Here is a 15,064-nt window from a genome sequence, read left to right as displayed (position 1 = left end):
CTGTCCTGCCGGGCCACGCCCCCAGGGCCACGCCCTCCAGGCCACGCCCCTGCAGTTGTGCGCGCCCCGCATCTCCCAGCCCCTCGGATCCCAAGGAGCAAGGGGCGGCGGGAGGGGTGGGGGGCAGGCCAGATGCGCCAACCAGGGCTGATCTTCCCCTGTTTCCAGATCACCAGTATGGCAGACTCAGAGGCCGTCACGTTCCAGAAGCTGGTGAAGGGGCACGCGTACTCCGTCACCGGAGCCGAGGAGGTATGCCTGCAGGGGGGTTTCAAGGTCTTTCTCTGGCTGGGACGGCAGGGTGGGGCCCTCGAGTTCCCACAGCTGTTTCCACGGAGGCCTCGCATTCCTGACGGTCGGGCGGGACTCCCTGGGCTGTCCTTTCCGGTTCCTTCCGGAGCTTCGGGTCCGCAGGCGCGCGCCGCCCTCTGGTGGCCGCAGGGTCCGGCGCCCGGCGCTCTGATTGTGCTGACTTTTGGAACTACCCTACTCCTCTGGGCCAGCTAAAACTGAAGACAGGACACTTTGCTTCTGTATGGTGTATTATACTCTCCCCGGCGCTTTCACATTCGGCCTCCCAGAAGCGTCAGTGCCCGAATTAGCGTTCCAGCTGGACTCCGCCGCTCGCCAGCTCTGCGGCCCCAGTGACTTACTTTAAACTCTGCCCCTGGTGTCCTCACCTTGAAATTGGGAATAATAATATCCACCACCGTGCGGTCGCTGCGGTGATTCTCGGTAAAGTGCTCCGACTGCGCCTGGAACATTGTGTCAAGTACGCAGACGTGCTTGCTGCTGCTGGTCTTATTACAAATAGCATTAAGCAGCCCAAGTTCACTGTCAATGACGAAACCCAGACTCGACCTCAGGTCTTCTGATGTGCCCAGTGGTTTTCTTTTTCCCTTGATATTTGTTGCCCTTGCCCCGGACACACATATCTTTTTATTTTGAAAACTTTCAAGTGTGTAGAAAAGTGGACAGAACAGTACAGGAACCGTGCAAATGCTGTTCCCCTGGACTCGCCAGTCGGCGACGTTCTGCCGAGTCTGTCCCGTCCCTCCCCGCGTGGGCACCTTCTTCCGGGCTGTCTGGACGGAGCTCGCAGACATTAAAGCATTCTTCCATTCTCTTATGTAAAAACCCTGATGTCCTTTTCAGGCCCAATAAAATGCACACTAATTCAATAACATCACCTCATCTGTAGTCCATATTATATTTTCCCCCAAGTACCCGTTACAGAGTGTCCTCCCTCAAACCCAGGAACCACACACCGTGGTTGCTTGTCACCCGTGTCCTCCTGACGGGCGGCAGGGCTTCCCTGAGCCCCAAGGACAAGAGCACGTCCTGTTACAGTCGAACTGTGGCTCGGTGCGGAGTCCAGGATACGTGCCCTTGTGCCTCAGCCTCACGACAGGTGTTGCGGAGCCCAGATCCTCCAAGGGCTGGGTCCTAGGAGCCATCGAAGTGGGCAGCGAGCAGTGGGGCTCTGCCTTTTTGTGACACCGCCCCCCCCCCCGCCCACACACACACACACACACAACCTGGACTCAGACCCCCGGCTCAGGGAGAAGACCTTGGGCCCTGGAGCCTCCAGGCCTGGCTTGAATGCACCCCCCCCCACCCCCCCGCAGGTGGAAAGCAGAGGAAGCCTGCAGAAGCTGATCCGCATCCGGAATCCCTGGGGAGAGGTGGAGTGGACCGGGAAGTGGAGTGACAAGTGAGGAGGGTGCCTCGGGGGCCTGGGAGGGGCATCCTGCCGGGAGACCTGGGGGAGACGGAGGGAGGGCTCCCCGCACGGTGCTGAGGAATACACCCCGAGAGCACGGGCCACACCGAGGGGGGCCCACGGGGCAGGTGGGCCCCCTAAAGCTCTTAGAACCAGCGCATCCAGCTATCTGGGTGCCGTTTGTGAGGCCCAGGCTCAGTCCTCTCATCCCCTCCTGCCCCATCTTTCCCTCGCTCAGACTCACCTGCTGCTGGACCTTCTGGCCGGGGGGGGGGGCCACCTTCCTTCCCCCAAGCTCCTGTTCTCTTCCAAGGAGGTACCAGGGGCGTCCAAACTTTCTGTGTATTCGGCATCTCTGGGCCGCCCTGGAAAAAGAAGAGCTCTCTTGGGCCACACGTTAAATACACTGCGACACGTAATCACAAAAAAGCCTCATCGTGTTTTAAGTACATTCATGATTTTGCATTGGGCCGCATCGCTAGCCGTCCTGGGACGCAGGCTGGACACCCCCGTGCCTGCTGCTGGCCTGTCCTGGCCCGGCCACGGCGCCCCGTCGTCCCCCTCTGAAGGGGCCGTGCCCGTTTCCTGGATGCCCCTCGCTACACCCTCCCAGGACGACGCATCTCCCGCCTGCCCCCCGGCACCTCTCAGCCACGCATTGTCTGTGTCACCTCCCTCCTGAGCAGCGTGCCCCCGGCCCTCAGTTTCGGGGGCCTTGGGGAGACGCCATCGCCCCACATCATTTGCTCACGGCCCTCCGGGGACTTGGTTTTTTTCCAGCTGCCCAAACTGGAACACTGTGGACCCAGAGGAGAAGGAGAGGCTGACCCAACGGCGTGAAGATGGGGAATTCTGGTGAGATGATTGCGGGGGGGGGGGGGGGGGGGGGGGGGGGCTTTGGGGAAAGAGGGGTCTGCTCCGCCGTCTTTGCTAGAAAAGCAGCGAGAGTATCGTGTGGAGGGCCCAGGGGCGAGGAATCCCGAGTTTGTTGTCGCTTTAAGTCACTGTAAGACCCGGGACAAATAAATCCTGCAAGTTCTTCCATGCGTCCGTCCCACCGTGGGGTTCGGAGCTGAGCAGCCGCTCGGAGAGGGCTGCGAGGGCCCTGCAGGCACGCTCAGGCCCCAAGGGGAAACGGGGGAAAAGACGGGGGTTTCTCTGGAGGTTCACCCCAACGCTGCCGTGGGACACCAGGCCCTTCGGGAGCGCAGTGGGCCCGCACGTGTGTGTGTCCTGGCCACCATGTGACCGCGTCCCCCTGACAACTCCCCGTTGACCTGACGGGCGCCCGCGTGTTGTCTCATTTCATTTTTGGGGGCTCCCCTTTTAACGGAGGGAGTCTGGGATTCAGGCAGGCCTAAGGAACTCGCTCATTGTCACCCGGCTACTGGGGGGCAGCACCGGGGGCGGAACCAGGGCCTTCTCACTGTGGGTCCGGCGGCCACCCGGCCCCGAGGCCCCGTCTCCCGGCTGCCCCTGGCCTTGCTCAAGGCCGTGCCCTCCTGTGACCGGACGCCCGTGTCCCTCCCCTGCCAGGATGTCCTTCAGCGACTTCCTGAGGCACTACTCCCGCCTGGAGATCTGCAACCTCACGCCCGACACGCTCACCAGCGACAGCTACAAGAAGTGGAAGCTCACCAAGATGGACGGGAACTGGCGGCGCGGCTCCACCGCGGGAGGCTGCAGGAACTACCCGAGTAAGACTGGCCCCTCGACCGCCCGGATGCCCTGGTGTGCTGCCCCCCAGCCGGGAGGCCCAGAGGAGGCGGCTCCTGCCCACTGGCCCTCTGCCTGCCTTCTCCCCGAGTCTCCACCTCCACAGCCTTTCCTGGTCCCTGCACTCACCTGCCTCCCTCCCCAGGCCTGTGATGTCCCCTGCAGGCCCCAGGTTCCCCGTACCGGGGCCTCTCCACCAGCCCACGGAGGCAGCGCTCAGTCCCACTTCCCGCCCGGGGGCCTCTGTATCCACCCGAGCCCTGCAGCCCAGCCCTGCGGGGCGACCTCGTCCCCTGGGCCTCCGCGTGTCCAGCCCAGCCCAGCCCAGCAACCCCAGCGCCCAGTTCACTTGGCACATGCCGCTGGGCCCTGCTAGGTCGGGGTGAGGGTGTGTTTCCCCTCTGGCCCGGCCTCCGTGCACTCTCCCGGCCCTTCTGCCTTGATGCCCCAGGCCGCCTGTCCCCATGGCCCTCAGAAACAGGATGCCATCTGCCAGTTAGGGGGGCACAGTCAGGGGCTAGGAGTACACAGGATTCCATTGAATCTTCACAACCAGCGTGGGAGGCAGGCCCTTCGTGGCACTCTCTGTCTTTCCGATGAGGGTTTGCAGAGGGCGAGTGGCTGCCCGGGCTGGCGGGCTGTGGGCTCGGTGTTCTAGGTGCCCCGGTGGCAGGTCACGGTCAGATACTGGTGGTCTGTTACCGACGAGGAAACAGAGGCTCTAAGCGTCACACCTGGGCCACAGAGCGAGCGGTCAGCCCAGGGCCTGCTGGGGCTGTGCCTCTCGCTCCGGTGGTTTTAATCCTTCGCCGAAACTATGCAGCCCCCACGGGGCAGGGCCAGAGGAACCGGGGAGACCCGCGCCCCAGACAGAAACGTCTCTCTCTCCTGCCCACTGGGTCAGGGAACACAGACTCTCTCTTAAGGGCCAGACGGTCTCTACAGCAACTACTCACCTGCACTGCTGCAGCCTGAAGGCAGCCATACTTCAATGAACTGACCTGGCTGTGTTCCAATAAAACTTTATTTACAAAAAACGGGCACCAGCAGCCTGCAGAGCTGGCGTGCACCAGGCCTTGCACTAGGGGGCGCCTTCGCTTCCACAATTAGAGTTTTGTTCCATTAGGCCAGGGACGGCCATGGGACCACCTCCCCTAACATGTGAATGCACCCCAGGTGCTTCCTGGAAGTGGCTTTGGAAGTGGGGAGGGCAGAGACACCTGGGGGTGGCCAAGGGGACAGGGCCGGGAGGACAAGGGACACAGAACAAGAGGATGTTCTAGGCTCACTGAGGGGGAGCGGGAGCTAGTCCCCGAGTCCCCTCAGCCAGGCCCATCTCAGACCTCTGGGGAGTGGAAGGTACCAGGACAGGGGGCTGCAGCACCACCCACCCCATTCCAGGGGGGCAGAAACGGTCTCCGAGAGACACCAGCCTGGGGCGCATGGGAGGGCGCTGCAAGGGAAGCTCCTAACTCTGGCCCCAAGAGATTCAGACAAGTGCAGGCCACCCCGGCCCATCGTCGCTGCTCCCACCCCGAGGGGCTGCCAACCAGTCCCCCACCCCAGGGTCTGCCGCCCCAGGGTCTGCCGCCTTCTCCCGCCTCTCAGCCCCTCCTTCCGGGAGACGAGGGCAGAGCCCTCCCCCCAGGCCACCTGCTCGGGTGACTGACCCCAGCCCGTCCGGCACAGACACGTTCTGGATGAACCCCCAGTACCTGATCAAGCTGGAGGAGGAGGACGAGGACCAGGACAACGGCGAGAGAGGCTGCACCTTCCTGGTGGGCCTCATCCAGAAGCACCGGCGGCGGCAGAGGAAGATGGGCGAGGACATGCACACCATCGGCTTCGGCATCTACGAGGTGGGCAGAGCGGGCTGCGGCTGCCCCCCCCCCTCCTCCTTCGCTCCTCTCCGCCCCCCCGGGGGGACGGCCGCCCCCCACCCCGGGCAGAACCGGAGATGGGACCCCAGGCAGGGAGCGAGGCCCAGGGAAAGCGAGGCTGCAGGGAGGCCCCCGCACTGGCTCTATGTCACCAGGGGGGTCCCAAGCCCTTGGCTGGTGGCCCGTGTCACCCTGTCAAATGCCCTCGTGTCCCTTCTCATGTGCCCCCACACCCGGCACTCTGGTCGGCCCACCAATCCCCGAAAAACAGGCAGCCGAAGCTGAGAACAGCGTTTCCTGGCCCTGCACCGGGAAGCACTGGGAGGGCGGGAACTGAGCCAGCCAACCGGCAGCGGGTGGGGCAGAGCCCAGCCAGGCCGTGGGCCTGGCGCTCAGGACAGGGAACCGCAGGCCCGCCGGCTGGAGCCCCATGTCCACACGGGCACCCTCACTGCCCGGGTGTCCTTCTTTCTTTCTGCATCACATTAAGGAAGAGCCTGGCTCCACCACAGGCCACGGGCTGCCACCATGGGCCGGCCACCTCTCCCTCTGGTGGGGTGGGGGTGGGGGTGGAGACGACAGACTGACCAAGGGGCTGGGCCCCTGGACGCCCCTCCCCCACGCCACTCTGCAGCACAGAACAGAGCCTGGGGTCTGTGGAGGGGTCGGGGGTTCAGGGGGACTGCAGGGCAGGTGAAGGGGGCACACTTGGGTGGAACCAGGGGTGTGTGTGTGGAGTGGCTCCCAGAGGTCACGTGGTCCCACCTCCTCCCAGCCCCTTGGCAACCTGGAAGCAGCCACAGGGGGAACCAGGGGGTATTTACACCACGGGAATCGGCAAATGCCACCCATCAGGGCTGACGCCACTCCCTGAGGGCCTGTGTCCCGGCTCAGCACCCAGGAGAGAAGCCCCTGGGAAGGACCTGGGTGGTCACTGGTCCCATTTTGGAGATAAAGTAGAGGCCAGGGAGGGGAAATGACTCACCCGAGGACACACAGACTGGACGCAGCCGACACAGAGCCTTGAACTGAGGCTGCTGGCTCCCGGCCCCAAGGGCCCCCACCTGGCTGTGGGGGGGCTGCTCCTGTACCAGGGCCCCAAGTTCCCTGCGGGGAGGCAGGTGTGGGCTTTGCCTTGGCCGCTGGGTGACCTGAGACCACTCACTTCAAAGCTCCGCACCTCCACCCTGTGCTCTCTGAACTGGGAATGTGCTTAGGGCTTATCCACATGATTGCTGGGTCATCAGGTCTTCTCCTAAATAAATGTGGGGATGCTCTGGGTCCCTTGGAAGATAATCACTAGGTTGGTTTCATTGCTGTCGCTGGAGCCGCAGGGAAAGGGCTGAGTGAGGGAGACAGACGCCCACAGTGGTCTGCACACGCCTTCCCGGAATAGGAACTGAGCGTGGGCTTCTTTATCTCCGCAGGTTCCGGCAGAGGTACGTCTGGCGTGTGTCACCTGCTGTCCCTGGGGCTGAGGTCCCGCAACAAGTAAAAGGCTTAGACTGTCAGCCCGGGGGTCTTGTGACGCGTGGGCAGGGGCTGGTGGCTGGGAAGGGCGAGTCCCTGGACCCTCGAGGTGATGCTGCTCAGGCCCTGGGTCCCCCTGGGGCGTGGGTGCAGGGCACGGTGTCTCGGGCTGTCCACTCGGGGACCGCCGTCTCCCCGAGGCCTGGCGGGGGCGTGTGTGGGTTAGCTCTGGGTGGACGGTCTGTGGTCCTGGCCACAGGTGGCTCTTCTCGGAGCCCTGTGGTGCCCCCGAAACCAGCCCGAAGGGACAAGCTGAGCCCTGCAGGTGGTAAGATGACACGGGACCACAGAGCTGGACCCTGTCCCCAGCTCTGCCACTTGAACCACACTCCTGCCATGTGGACACTACGTGTCCCTGGGCGTCACTTAGAGGAAGGGACCTCTTGCAGAGTCGGCTGCAGGGCGGGTCCCCTGTCGCCTGTGCCTCAGCGGGCGCGTGTCACCCTGGTGGAGAGCTTGCCGTTTGCCCAAAACGGTGCGGACGTCCTGCCGTCCACCCCTCACCTCGGTGAGCGAGCACACCTGGACGTGGGCGGAGCCCTTCCCGCCCTCCACTCCCCCTTGTGTCTGTCCATCCGTCAGCTGGCCGGACAGACCAACATCCACCTCAGCAAAAACTTCTTCCTGACACACCGGGCGCGGGAGCGGTCCGACACGTTCATCAACCTGCGGGAGGTGCTCAACCGCTTCAAGCTGCCCCCCGGGGAGTACATCGTGGTGCCCTCCACCTTCGAGCCCAACAAGGACGGGGACTTCTGCATCCGGGTCTTCTCCGAGAAGAAGGCCGACTACCAGTAGGTCCTCGCCCTCTCCCTCCTCGCCTCCCACCCTCCTTGCTCCGGGCGCTGGCCGGTCCCACTCGGGGCTCTGGGCACTCGGGACGTCAGCCTCTCTTCCGAGGGTCCCTGCCTGCTCTGAAGGGTCAGTGTGTGTGTGTGGGGGGGGGGGTTGCTGTGTGCACGAACCTCCAGCATGACACTCAGGCGAGCGAAAGGGATAGCCACTCAGGAGGTGTTTGGTTAGACACGATGGTAGAGCACATGGCAGAATCTCATTGCACTGCACGCTCACGAGGTCATTGTCAGTCTGGTGGCCTCTGTCAGGCACACCAGGGACCCGGTCCCATCACTGCAGAAAGCTGGGAAGCCCCAACCCCGAGACTCTCCTGCTCTCTGGGGTGAGCTCCCTGTCCTGACAGGACACCCCCCACCCCGGTCACCCCTCAAAGTCTCTGCCTTCCTTGTCCCAAGATATCAACCTGATTCCACATTGTTAGCACCCAGAGGCCCCTCACCCTTTCTCCTTCTTCAGCGAGGACTCTTGGGGTCCAGCTTCAGGTCCCAGGGGGCCTGAGGAAGACTCTCCTGAGTTCAAACACTGTCACTGTGGAGCAGAAGGACCAGCTCCAGGACAGGCCCGGGAGAAGCTAACCGTAGCCCCAGCCCCAGATAGGTCAGAGCTGGACCTCCGCACGGCCTGCCCGCTCCCGCCCTGAGAACCAGGCGGCCGGGTGCACGTTGCGGGATCTCAGTGTTTTGAATGGAGCTGAACAGCGGCTCCTCCAGACCAGGCAGCGAGGGGGGTTGTCTGGGGCGCCAGCACCCGAGCTCGGGGGCTGCTGCGTGCTCCGATGACCGAAAGCCGACAAACAAACAAACAAACTCTGAGTCTCCAAGCTGCTCAGCCAGGACTCCTCCTCCTCCAATCACGTCCGCCCTGATTTCCGCTACGTAGGGAAGGGGCAGAAACGGGGGCTGCAGAGAGACCGCTCTGCCCGCCCTGCGCTGGGCCGCACCCAGCACCTGCTGCTTCTGAGCTGTGATTTCGAGCTCGGCCCATCCTGCTTATGTCCCTCCGATAACACACAGCTTCCTTCTGTTTCCAGAGTCGTCGACGACGAGATCGAGGGCAACCCTGAAGAGGTACTGGGAGCTCCTGACCTCACTGCCTTGTCCTGGGCCACACACCCCCGCCCTGCACTGGGACCTAAGGAGCAGCAGTAACCCCAGGGGCATGGGGTGGGGGGGAGGTCCCGGGGCTTCATGCACACAGCGGGGAACGAAAGACACAGCCCTGCCCTGGGCCTGCTCAGGCGCCTCCCACTCCAGCTCCAGCCAGTGCTGGCCCTGGGCAGCTCCCTGCCCGGTGGGGCGAGTGAACCCACGTGCACGGAGTGGAGGGTGTAGGACAGGCCACTGGTGCTCTACGGACCAGTGAGAGGTTCTGGTCACTTCGCTCTCTGGGCCTCAGTTTTCTCTGTAAAATGAAAGCGCTGGGTGACCAGATGTCCGAGAGCACCCAGCTGCTGCAATTCAGTAATCAACCCTGAGAGGCTGTGATGGACAGAACTCAGGGATTTCAGACGAGACTCAGTCATCCCAAGTCCAAAGTCGAGGGAGGAGTCACCGCAGAGAGAGGAAGGGCTCTTCCCGCCGTCGCAGCACCGGGAGGGACCCACGTGGTCATTGCTGGCTCCTCGGTCACTGAAGCTCCGAGCCTGTCATCCTTGCTGACAGACCGCAAGGCTCCAAGGGGCCTCGTGGGCTGTGCTCACCAGCCGCTGTCCAGATCCTTCCGGAACATTCCAGCCAGTCTTAGGCTTTCAAATGCCCACTAGAGCAGAACGTAAAAGGCCCTTTGGGTTGAATGTTGGAGAAGCCACCTACGTGAGAAATTAGAGTAGTTCCCGTTCCCTCTCACGGGCTTTAACTGGAGTGAAGTTTCTTCACCTTTACCCCGCCCTTTATCTGACGCCCAGCAATCTTACGGCTCAGGGTTCAGGCCCGAGAGTGAGGCGGGGAGGGGACCGGGATGGGGGTGGGCCCTGCCCCAGAAGACACACCTGGCTGCCACCCACTCTGATCCGTCGTCCCGCACACCTTGTGTCACCTTCCAGATTGAGGTCGACGAGGACAGCATTGATGACGGGTTCAGGAAGCTGTTTGCCCAGCTGGCCGGAGAGGTAGGTGGCCCCCAAACCCTCCTGTCATGCGCTCTGGTTGACACAAAGGAGAAGCCAGCTTCCGTCCCGTCCTCCCAGAGACTCCAGTCGAAGGGGGGGAACAGACCGAACCGAAGGTCAAAGTCACTGCGAACCGGACTGAGACCCTGGGCACACCCCTTGCCCGCGCCCTCCCGGGACCAGCCACCCGCCAGGGCCCTTGGGTGCTCACGGTCAGCGCGGGCCTGTCTCTCCCGCCTTGGGACTCTGGGCCACACCCCACGGCTCTTTTCGTTTTATCTCTTCCACCCCCAATGACACATGAAACTCGGCCCCTTATCCTTGATTTTCACAAGAAGATTTGGGGAGATGGGAAGGTTTTCAATGTTAAGCATGCAAGCAACTTACTTACAGCAGCGTGTGCAACTTCCCTGTTCTTAAAAAAAAAAAAAATCCTTCAGCCATGTAGGCCTCAGTTGGCTACAAAGTTATCCGTCATTTTTCTTCCTGCAACTCCAAGAAAAAGCCAACCTCGGTCTTAAACGATGGGGCTTGTCCCTCGTCATTCAACGTGTGAGGCTGGGTAGAGACGCCTGGGCGGCTTCCAAGGAGCCCTGGCATAAGTGGCCACGGAGAAAGCGCTGGGCCCGGTCTCCCAGGCCACGGGTTCTAACCAGCCCTCAGGAAGCCAGATCTGAGTCTGGGGGCGGTGGGGGAGGAAGGCAGGTTGATGGGAGGAAAGATGCGTGAGAACCAAGTCAAGACCACCAACATGGGCAGAGGGGAGAATGTACCCTTTACAGTCTCTCCTGCAAAGCACCGGAGAATGAACGCCACCTGGATTGCGCTGTGCGTTAAGACACTGTATCTAGGTCGCCGGGTCGGGGATGGGTCGGTGGACAGCAGCAGCGCCTCCTGGGGGCTTGTTAGAAATGTGCACACACGGATACCAGCCCAGGCCTGCGCAACACTGACCCCGGGCTGGGCCAGAGCGCGCGGCCGGCACACGTTTGCGGCTCTGCGAATCACGCCGCTCTGAGCCTGCCAATAACAACGTCGCTTGCCCACAGGATGCAGAAATCTCCGCCTTCGAGCTGCAGACAATCCTGAGACGGGTCCTCGCCAAGCGTAAGTGTCCCCTCCTCGCCAGTCCCTCATCCTGCGCCTTCCCGTGCAGCCGGGGGTTGGTGGGGGGGGGGGAGCAGGAGCCCTTCCCCTGCTGCGTCTCAGCTGTGGCGGCTGAACCTTCCCGCCCTACTGCCACGTGGATACCGCCCACCCCGGCCACGCCTCCCCCACAGAAACGGATGAAGGCGGCTCTGTGTGTGATGCACATGTCAGAAGAACAGAGGTTCCCAGGGTCTGAAGATCAAAGTCGCACCCAGGTCCCCGCTGCTGACGAGACTCTGGTCTTACTAGACTCGGCTCTTCCTAGAGCCTTCCCCACTTTTCTTTCCGTGTCTGCAGGACAGTCATGTGACCACTGTAGTTAGCTCTTAAGAACGGTTGAACTCTTGAAAGAAGAACTGGGGAGACGTGGCCCGGCACAAAGCTGGCACCCCAGAAACGGTGGCTGTTGGGAGGGGTCACTGGTGGGAAAAGGCCGAGTCAGCCCAGATAAGGGGAGCTGGGAAGCAGCCCCGCAGCCCTGCGTCCCAGTGTCCCCTGGCTGCGCTTAGTAGGCCATCACTGACTGAGGCACGGCTGCCCTGAATAATTAGCCAGAATGAAAGAGGAAATGGGCCGTTTTATGCTCAAACCGAGGGAATGACATTGAAAAGCTTCGTCTCCCCAGTGCGTGTGTATGAGGGTAACCCGACCCGTTCTTCTCGGGGAGAGATGTCCCCTTGCTGGAGCCCACAGGCCAGGCAAGCGACACAAGGCCCCAGAAACGGTGGCACCGGGCCCAGGAGGCAGGGCGTCCACGAAGAATGGACAAAGCTGGACAGAGACCTGGGGAGGGGCCAGAGAGCACGGCCTTTCAGCGGGGGATCATTTGCAGAGCAGGAAATATCAAAGGGTCGATTGTGCGCCCTTGCTCTTGATGACAGCTAGGGGGAGGGACACGGCGCCCCAACCCAGATGCGTTTTTGCCCCTGAAATGATCACGAGAGCCGGGCTGCCTTTGACAAAGCGGCAGTCCACTGCACAGGAAGTCGGAACTGACCAGCGTGGACCAGAAACAGGCATGTGTGTTGTTCCGCCCTGAGCATCGGCCCTGTGGATCATTCTGGAAGTCTCCTGGACTTCACAGACACCTCTGAACGAACCCGCCGGTAGAGCCACAGGGGAGTCCAGGGCCAGCGGGCTCTCCCAGCCCCGAGAACTTGAACCCCACGACCACACGCACCTCGCAGGACTGGGGTGACTGGCCCCTGCCAGGCCGCCACCGAGCAGTGGCTGTCTTAGACACAGCTGCTGTGAGTCACTGAGTCCCGGCGCTCCCGGCAGGGGGTCGGCAGGGCCAGTTGCAGGAGGGCTTCCCCGGAGCAGGCCCTGGTCCTCGCGCCCCCTCCTCCGGCAGGGCCTGAGACAAAGAGGTGGTGTGTGCTCCCGAGGCCGCCAGGCACAAGTGAGGTCATGAGATCCTCAGAGGTGCGGCCCGCAGGAGCCCGGGCGGACTGAAGCCTCATTGTTCGCCCACAGATGGGGGGTGGGGGCTGGGGGAGTCGGGCCGCGCTTGGATTCAGCAGCTCCTTGCCTCCGAGCTTAGCTCCGTCCGTCCCCAGCCGCCCGCGGACTCCGGCCGCTGCCCGTGGGCCCCCCACACAGCCTGGCGCCCACACCCGAGAAGGGGTCGGGGCCCCCGGCAGACTGGCAGCTCGGAGACAGCGTAGGTTATAACCACCACCCCCCCCCGGGACACGGCAGGAAGGGCGGCTTCCCGTGAGGGCCGTGGGAGCCAGAGTCACAGTGTGACGAGGGTCTCATGACACCGCCACATGCCGAGCACCGAGGAGCCCGGACTCGCCTGGCAGAGAGCAGGGTCTCCAGACGTCTCCAGGCCCCTCCGCTGCTCACTCTGCTGCTCCACTCCGCGGCCACTCTGCTGGGGACCCAGAGGCTCTGGAAGCTCCTGCAGACAGATGGCACCAGGGACCCCCATCTCCTCCCAGGTCCCCTGCCTTCCTTTTCCCTGCCTGACGCCCGCAGGTGGTTTTGCACCTGGGGGCACGTGCTCAGCCATTTATCATTTTACTTATTTGAAAAGCCCGTCCAAGAGCCGGTTTGCCCAGGGCGAACACACAGAGACGGCAAGGACAGTGCGCCCCCTCCACCCTGTCCCAGCATGGCAGCCCGCAGCCGGGTGTGGCTACTTCTGTGTCATTTGAGTGGCTACAGTATCAAAAGGAGCAGGAGGCACAGAACCCTGCCGTCTTCTTAGAAAACCTCCAGGAGGTTTTCCCGTCACACTTCCCTTGTCTTCTAGGCCAAGATATCAAGTCAGACGGCTTCAGCATCGAGACCTGCAAGATCATGGTCGACATGCTGGACGTATCCTGGCACATGCCACCGAGCATGCGGCAGGGGGTGGGGGGGGCGGGGTTGACATTCACCCTCAGAGGTGCCCGCACTGTGCCCTCCACGAAGGCCGGTGCTGGGGTGGGTACTGGGCTGCGGTCACCAGGGATCATGCGTGGCTTCAGATGAGGGGCAGCGACCTGCCTCACACCCTGGCTACCGCTGCAGGCTCCTGGGGCGGGTGTCCCGCGTCCCCAGGGGTGGGGCAGGGAAACCCCGACAGCTCGCCCACCCACCACTCTCCGTCCGACATAGCTTAGATGTGTCTCTGGAGGTGACAGTATGTCCGCTGCTTCCTTGAGGAAAACACAGTTGACCCTTGAGCAGCGAGGGGCACCGACCCCCCACATGATCAAAAGTCCTCGTACAATTTTTGACACCCCCAAACTTTACTAATGGCCTGCTGTTGGCCGGAAACCTTAACAATGACACGAACAGCTGATGAACACGTATTTTGCGTGATATGCATTTTATACTCTATTCTTCCGCTACAGTGAGCTAGACAAAAGAAAATGTTAAGGAAATCATAAAATACACTTACAGTCCTCTGTGTATTTATTGAAAAAAATCCACGTATAAAGGGACCCACATAGTTCAAATCCATGTTGTTCAAGGGTCCACTGTATTTCCTGAACTGTAGTATTATGTGAATCTGGCATAATTTCCTTCTCGATCTGTAGAGACGGAGCCCACTCTCCACACACGTTCTCCTTCCCCTGCAGGTGCTCCAGCACCCCCACCCGGGCCCCCCACCTGCCCTGGGGGCAGACTCAGCCTGTGTTCCCCACCCCCCCCCCACCTGCCACTTATTCCTGATGCCACTGAGGAGTGCTGGGCAGAGATGGCCGAGATTCTAAGAAGTCCTGTCTAGTGGGCTCACGGCACCCACTGTGCTGCTCCCCTCACAGAAGGCCTCTTAGAAATATGCCAAAAGTACTCCCCGAATCAGCAAGCTGCTAGAAGCCATCTGACAGCTCCTTTGTAGAAGGACCCAGGGCCCCCCTGGACCCATCAGCAAGCAGGGTCCAGGGGGGACAGCAGGCTTCTAGTCTAGGCACCCCTTCCAGCAGCCCCGAGGAGAGGGTCCTTCCGCAAGAGCCCTGGAGGTTCCAGAATGTATGTCCAGGGGCTGCAGGCACTCAGACTCCGGGGCTTTCCTTAACCGCCGGCAGTCGACGGCAGCGGTAAGCTGGGCCTGAAGGAGTTCTATGTTTCTCTGGAAGAAGATTCAACAGTACCAAGTGAGGACCCAGGAGGGGCCAAGGCAGGGGTGGGGGTCTGCGGGGGATCTGTGGGGGTGGCCGAGCGGTGCCTGGACCTGCAGACAGACACAGTGGCCCTTCGGGGGGTCGGGGAGTGTTTCCGAGGGGCTGGGGACTCGGCCCACCAGGGAGCTCAGGATGAGTGGAGACAGGGCCGCGCAGAGGCCCGGGGGACAAAATGAGGACCGTGTGAGTTCAGTGGTCTGCTGCCGCCATCCCGTCCTTGACCAGAACAGGGTCACTGAACAGTCACCATCGGAAGGCTGTGTCGCCTCTTGCATTTTGGATTTTTAAAAGTTCAAGTATAAAATCACATAAGACAATCACATGGGCCCCTGGTAGTTGGCGAGACGGTGTGATGGGCACACTTGGAAACCAGCTCCCACCGAGAGGCGGAGCTGTCGAAGGCAGAAAGATGGCGGCCCTTCCAAGGCCAGACCGGGGGCGTGGAGCTGGAACAGCGCCATCCCCTCTCAGCACGTGGCGTGCG

General features: G+C 62.1%; 1 protein-coding gene across 1 annotated transcript in view; it reads left to right on the top strand.

The window, feature by feature from the left end:
* Positions 1-14,553, top strand: part of LOC114512462 (calpain-2 catalytic subunit) — a 41,836-nt gene extending 27,283 nt beyond the window's left edge. The window contains exons 6-17 of the mRNA XM_036016106.1: positions 169-252; positions 1,629-1,714; positions 2,504-2,578; positions 3,260-3,420; positions 5,129-5,298; positions 6,747-6,758; positions 7,432-7,643; positions 8,735-8,771; positions 9,746-9,811; positions 10,861-10,918; positions 13,221-13,285; positions 14,485-14,553. Of these exons, the coding sequence (XP_035871999.1) occupies positions 169-252; positions 1,629-1,714; positions 2,504-2,578; positions 3,260-3,420; positions 5,129-5,298; positions 6,747-6,758; positions 7,432-7,643; positions 8,735-8,771; positions 9,746-9,811; positions 10,861-10,918; positions 13,221-13,285; positions 14,485-14,511 (1,053 nt within the window). The 3' untranslated portion in view covers positions 14,512-14,553. The remainder of the gene's footprint in view (positions 1-168; positions 253-1,628; positions 1,715-2,503; positions 2,579-3,259; positions 3,421-5,128; positions 5,299-6,746; positions 6,759-7,431; positions 7,644-8,734; positions 8,772-9,745; positions 9,812-10,860; positions 10,919-13,220; positions 13,286-14,484) is intronic.
* Positions 14,554-15,064: the final 511 nt, after the last annotated feature.

This window comes from Phyllostomus discolor, chromosome 15 (assembly GCF_004126475.2).
Source record: "Phyllostomus discolor isolate MPI-MPIP mPhyDis1 chromosome 15, mPhyDis1.pri.v3, whole genome shotgun sequence".
Lineage (NCBI taxonomy): Eukaryota > Metazoa > Chordata > Mammalia > Chiroptera > Phyllostomidae > Phyllostomus > Phyllostomus discolor.
Note: the sequence above shows the minus strand (reverse complement) of the source record. Positions and strands in the feature narration are given on the sequence as shown.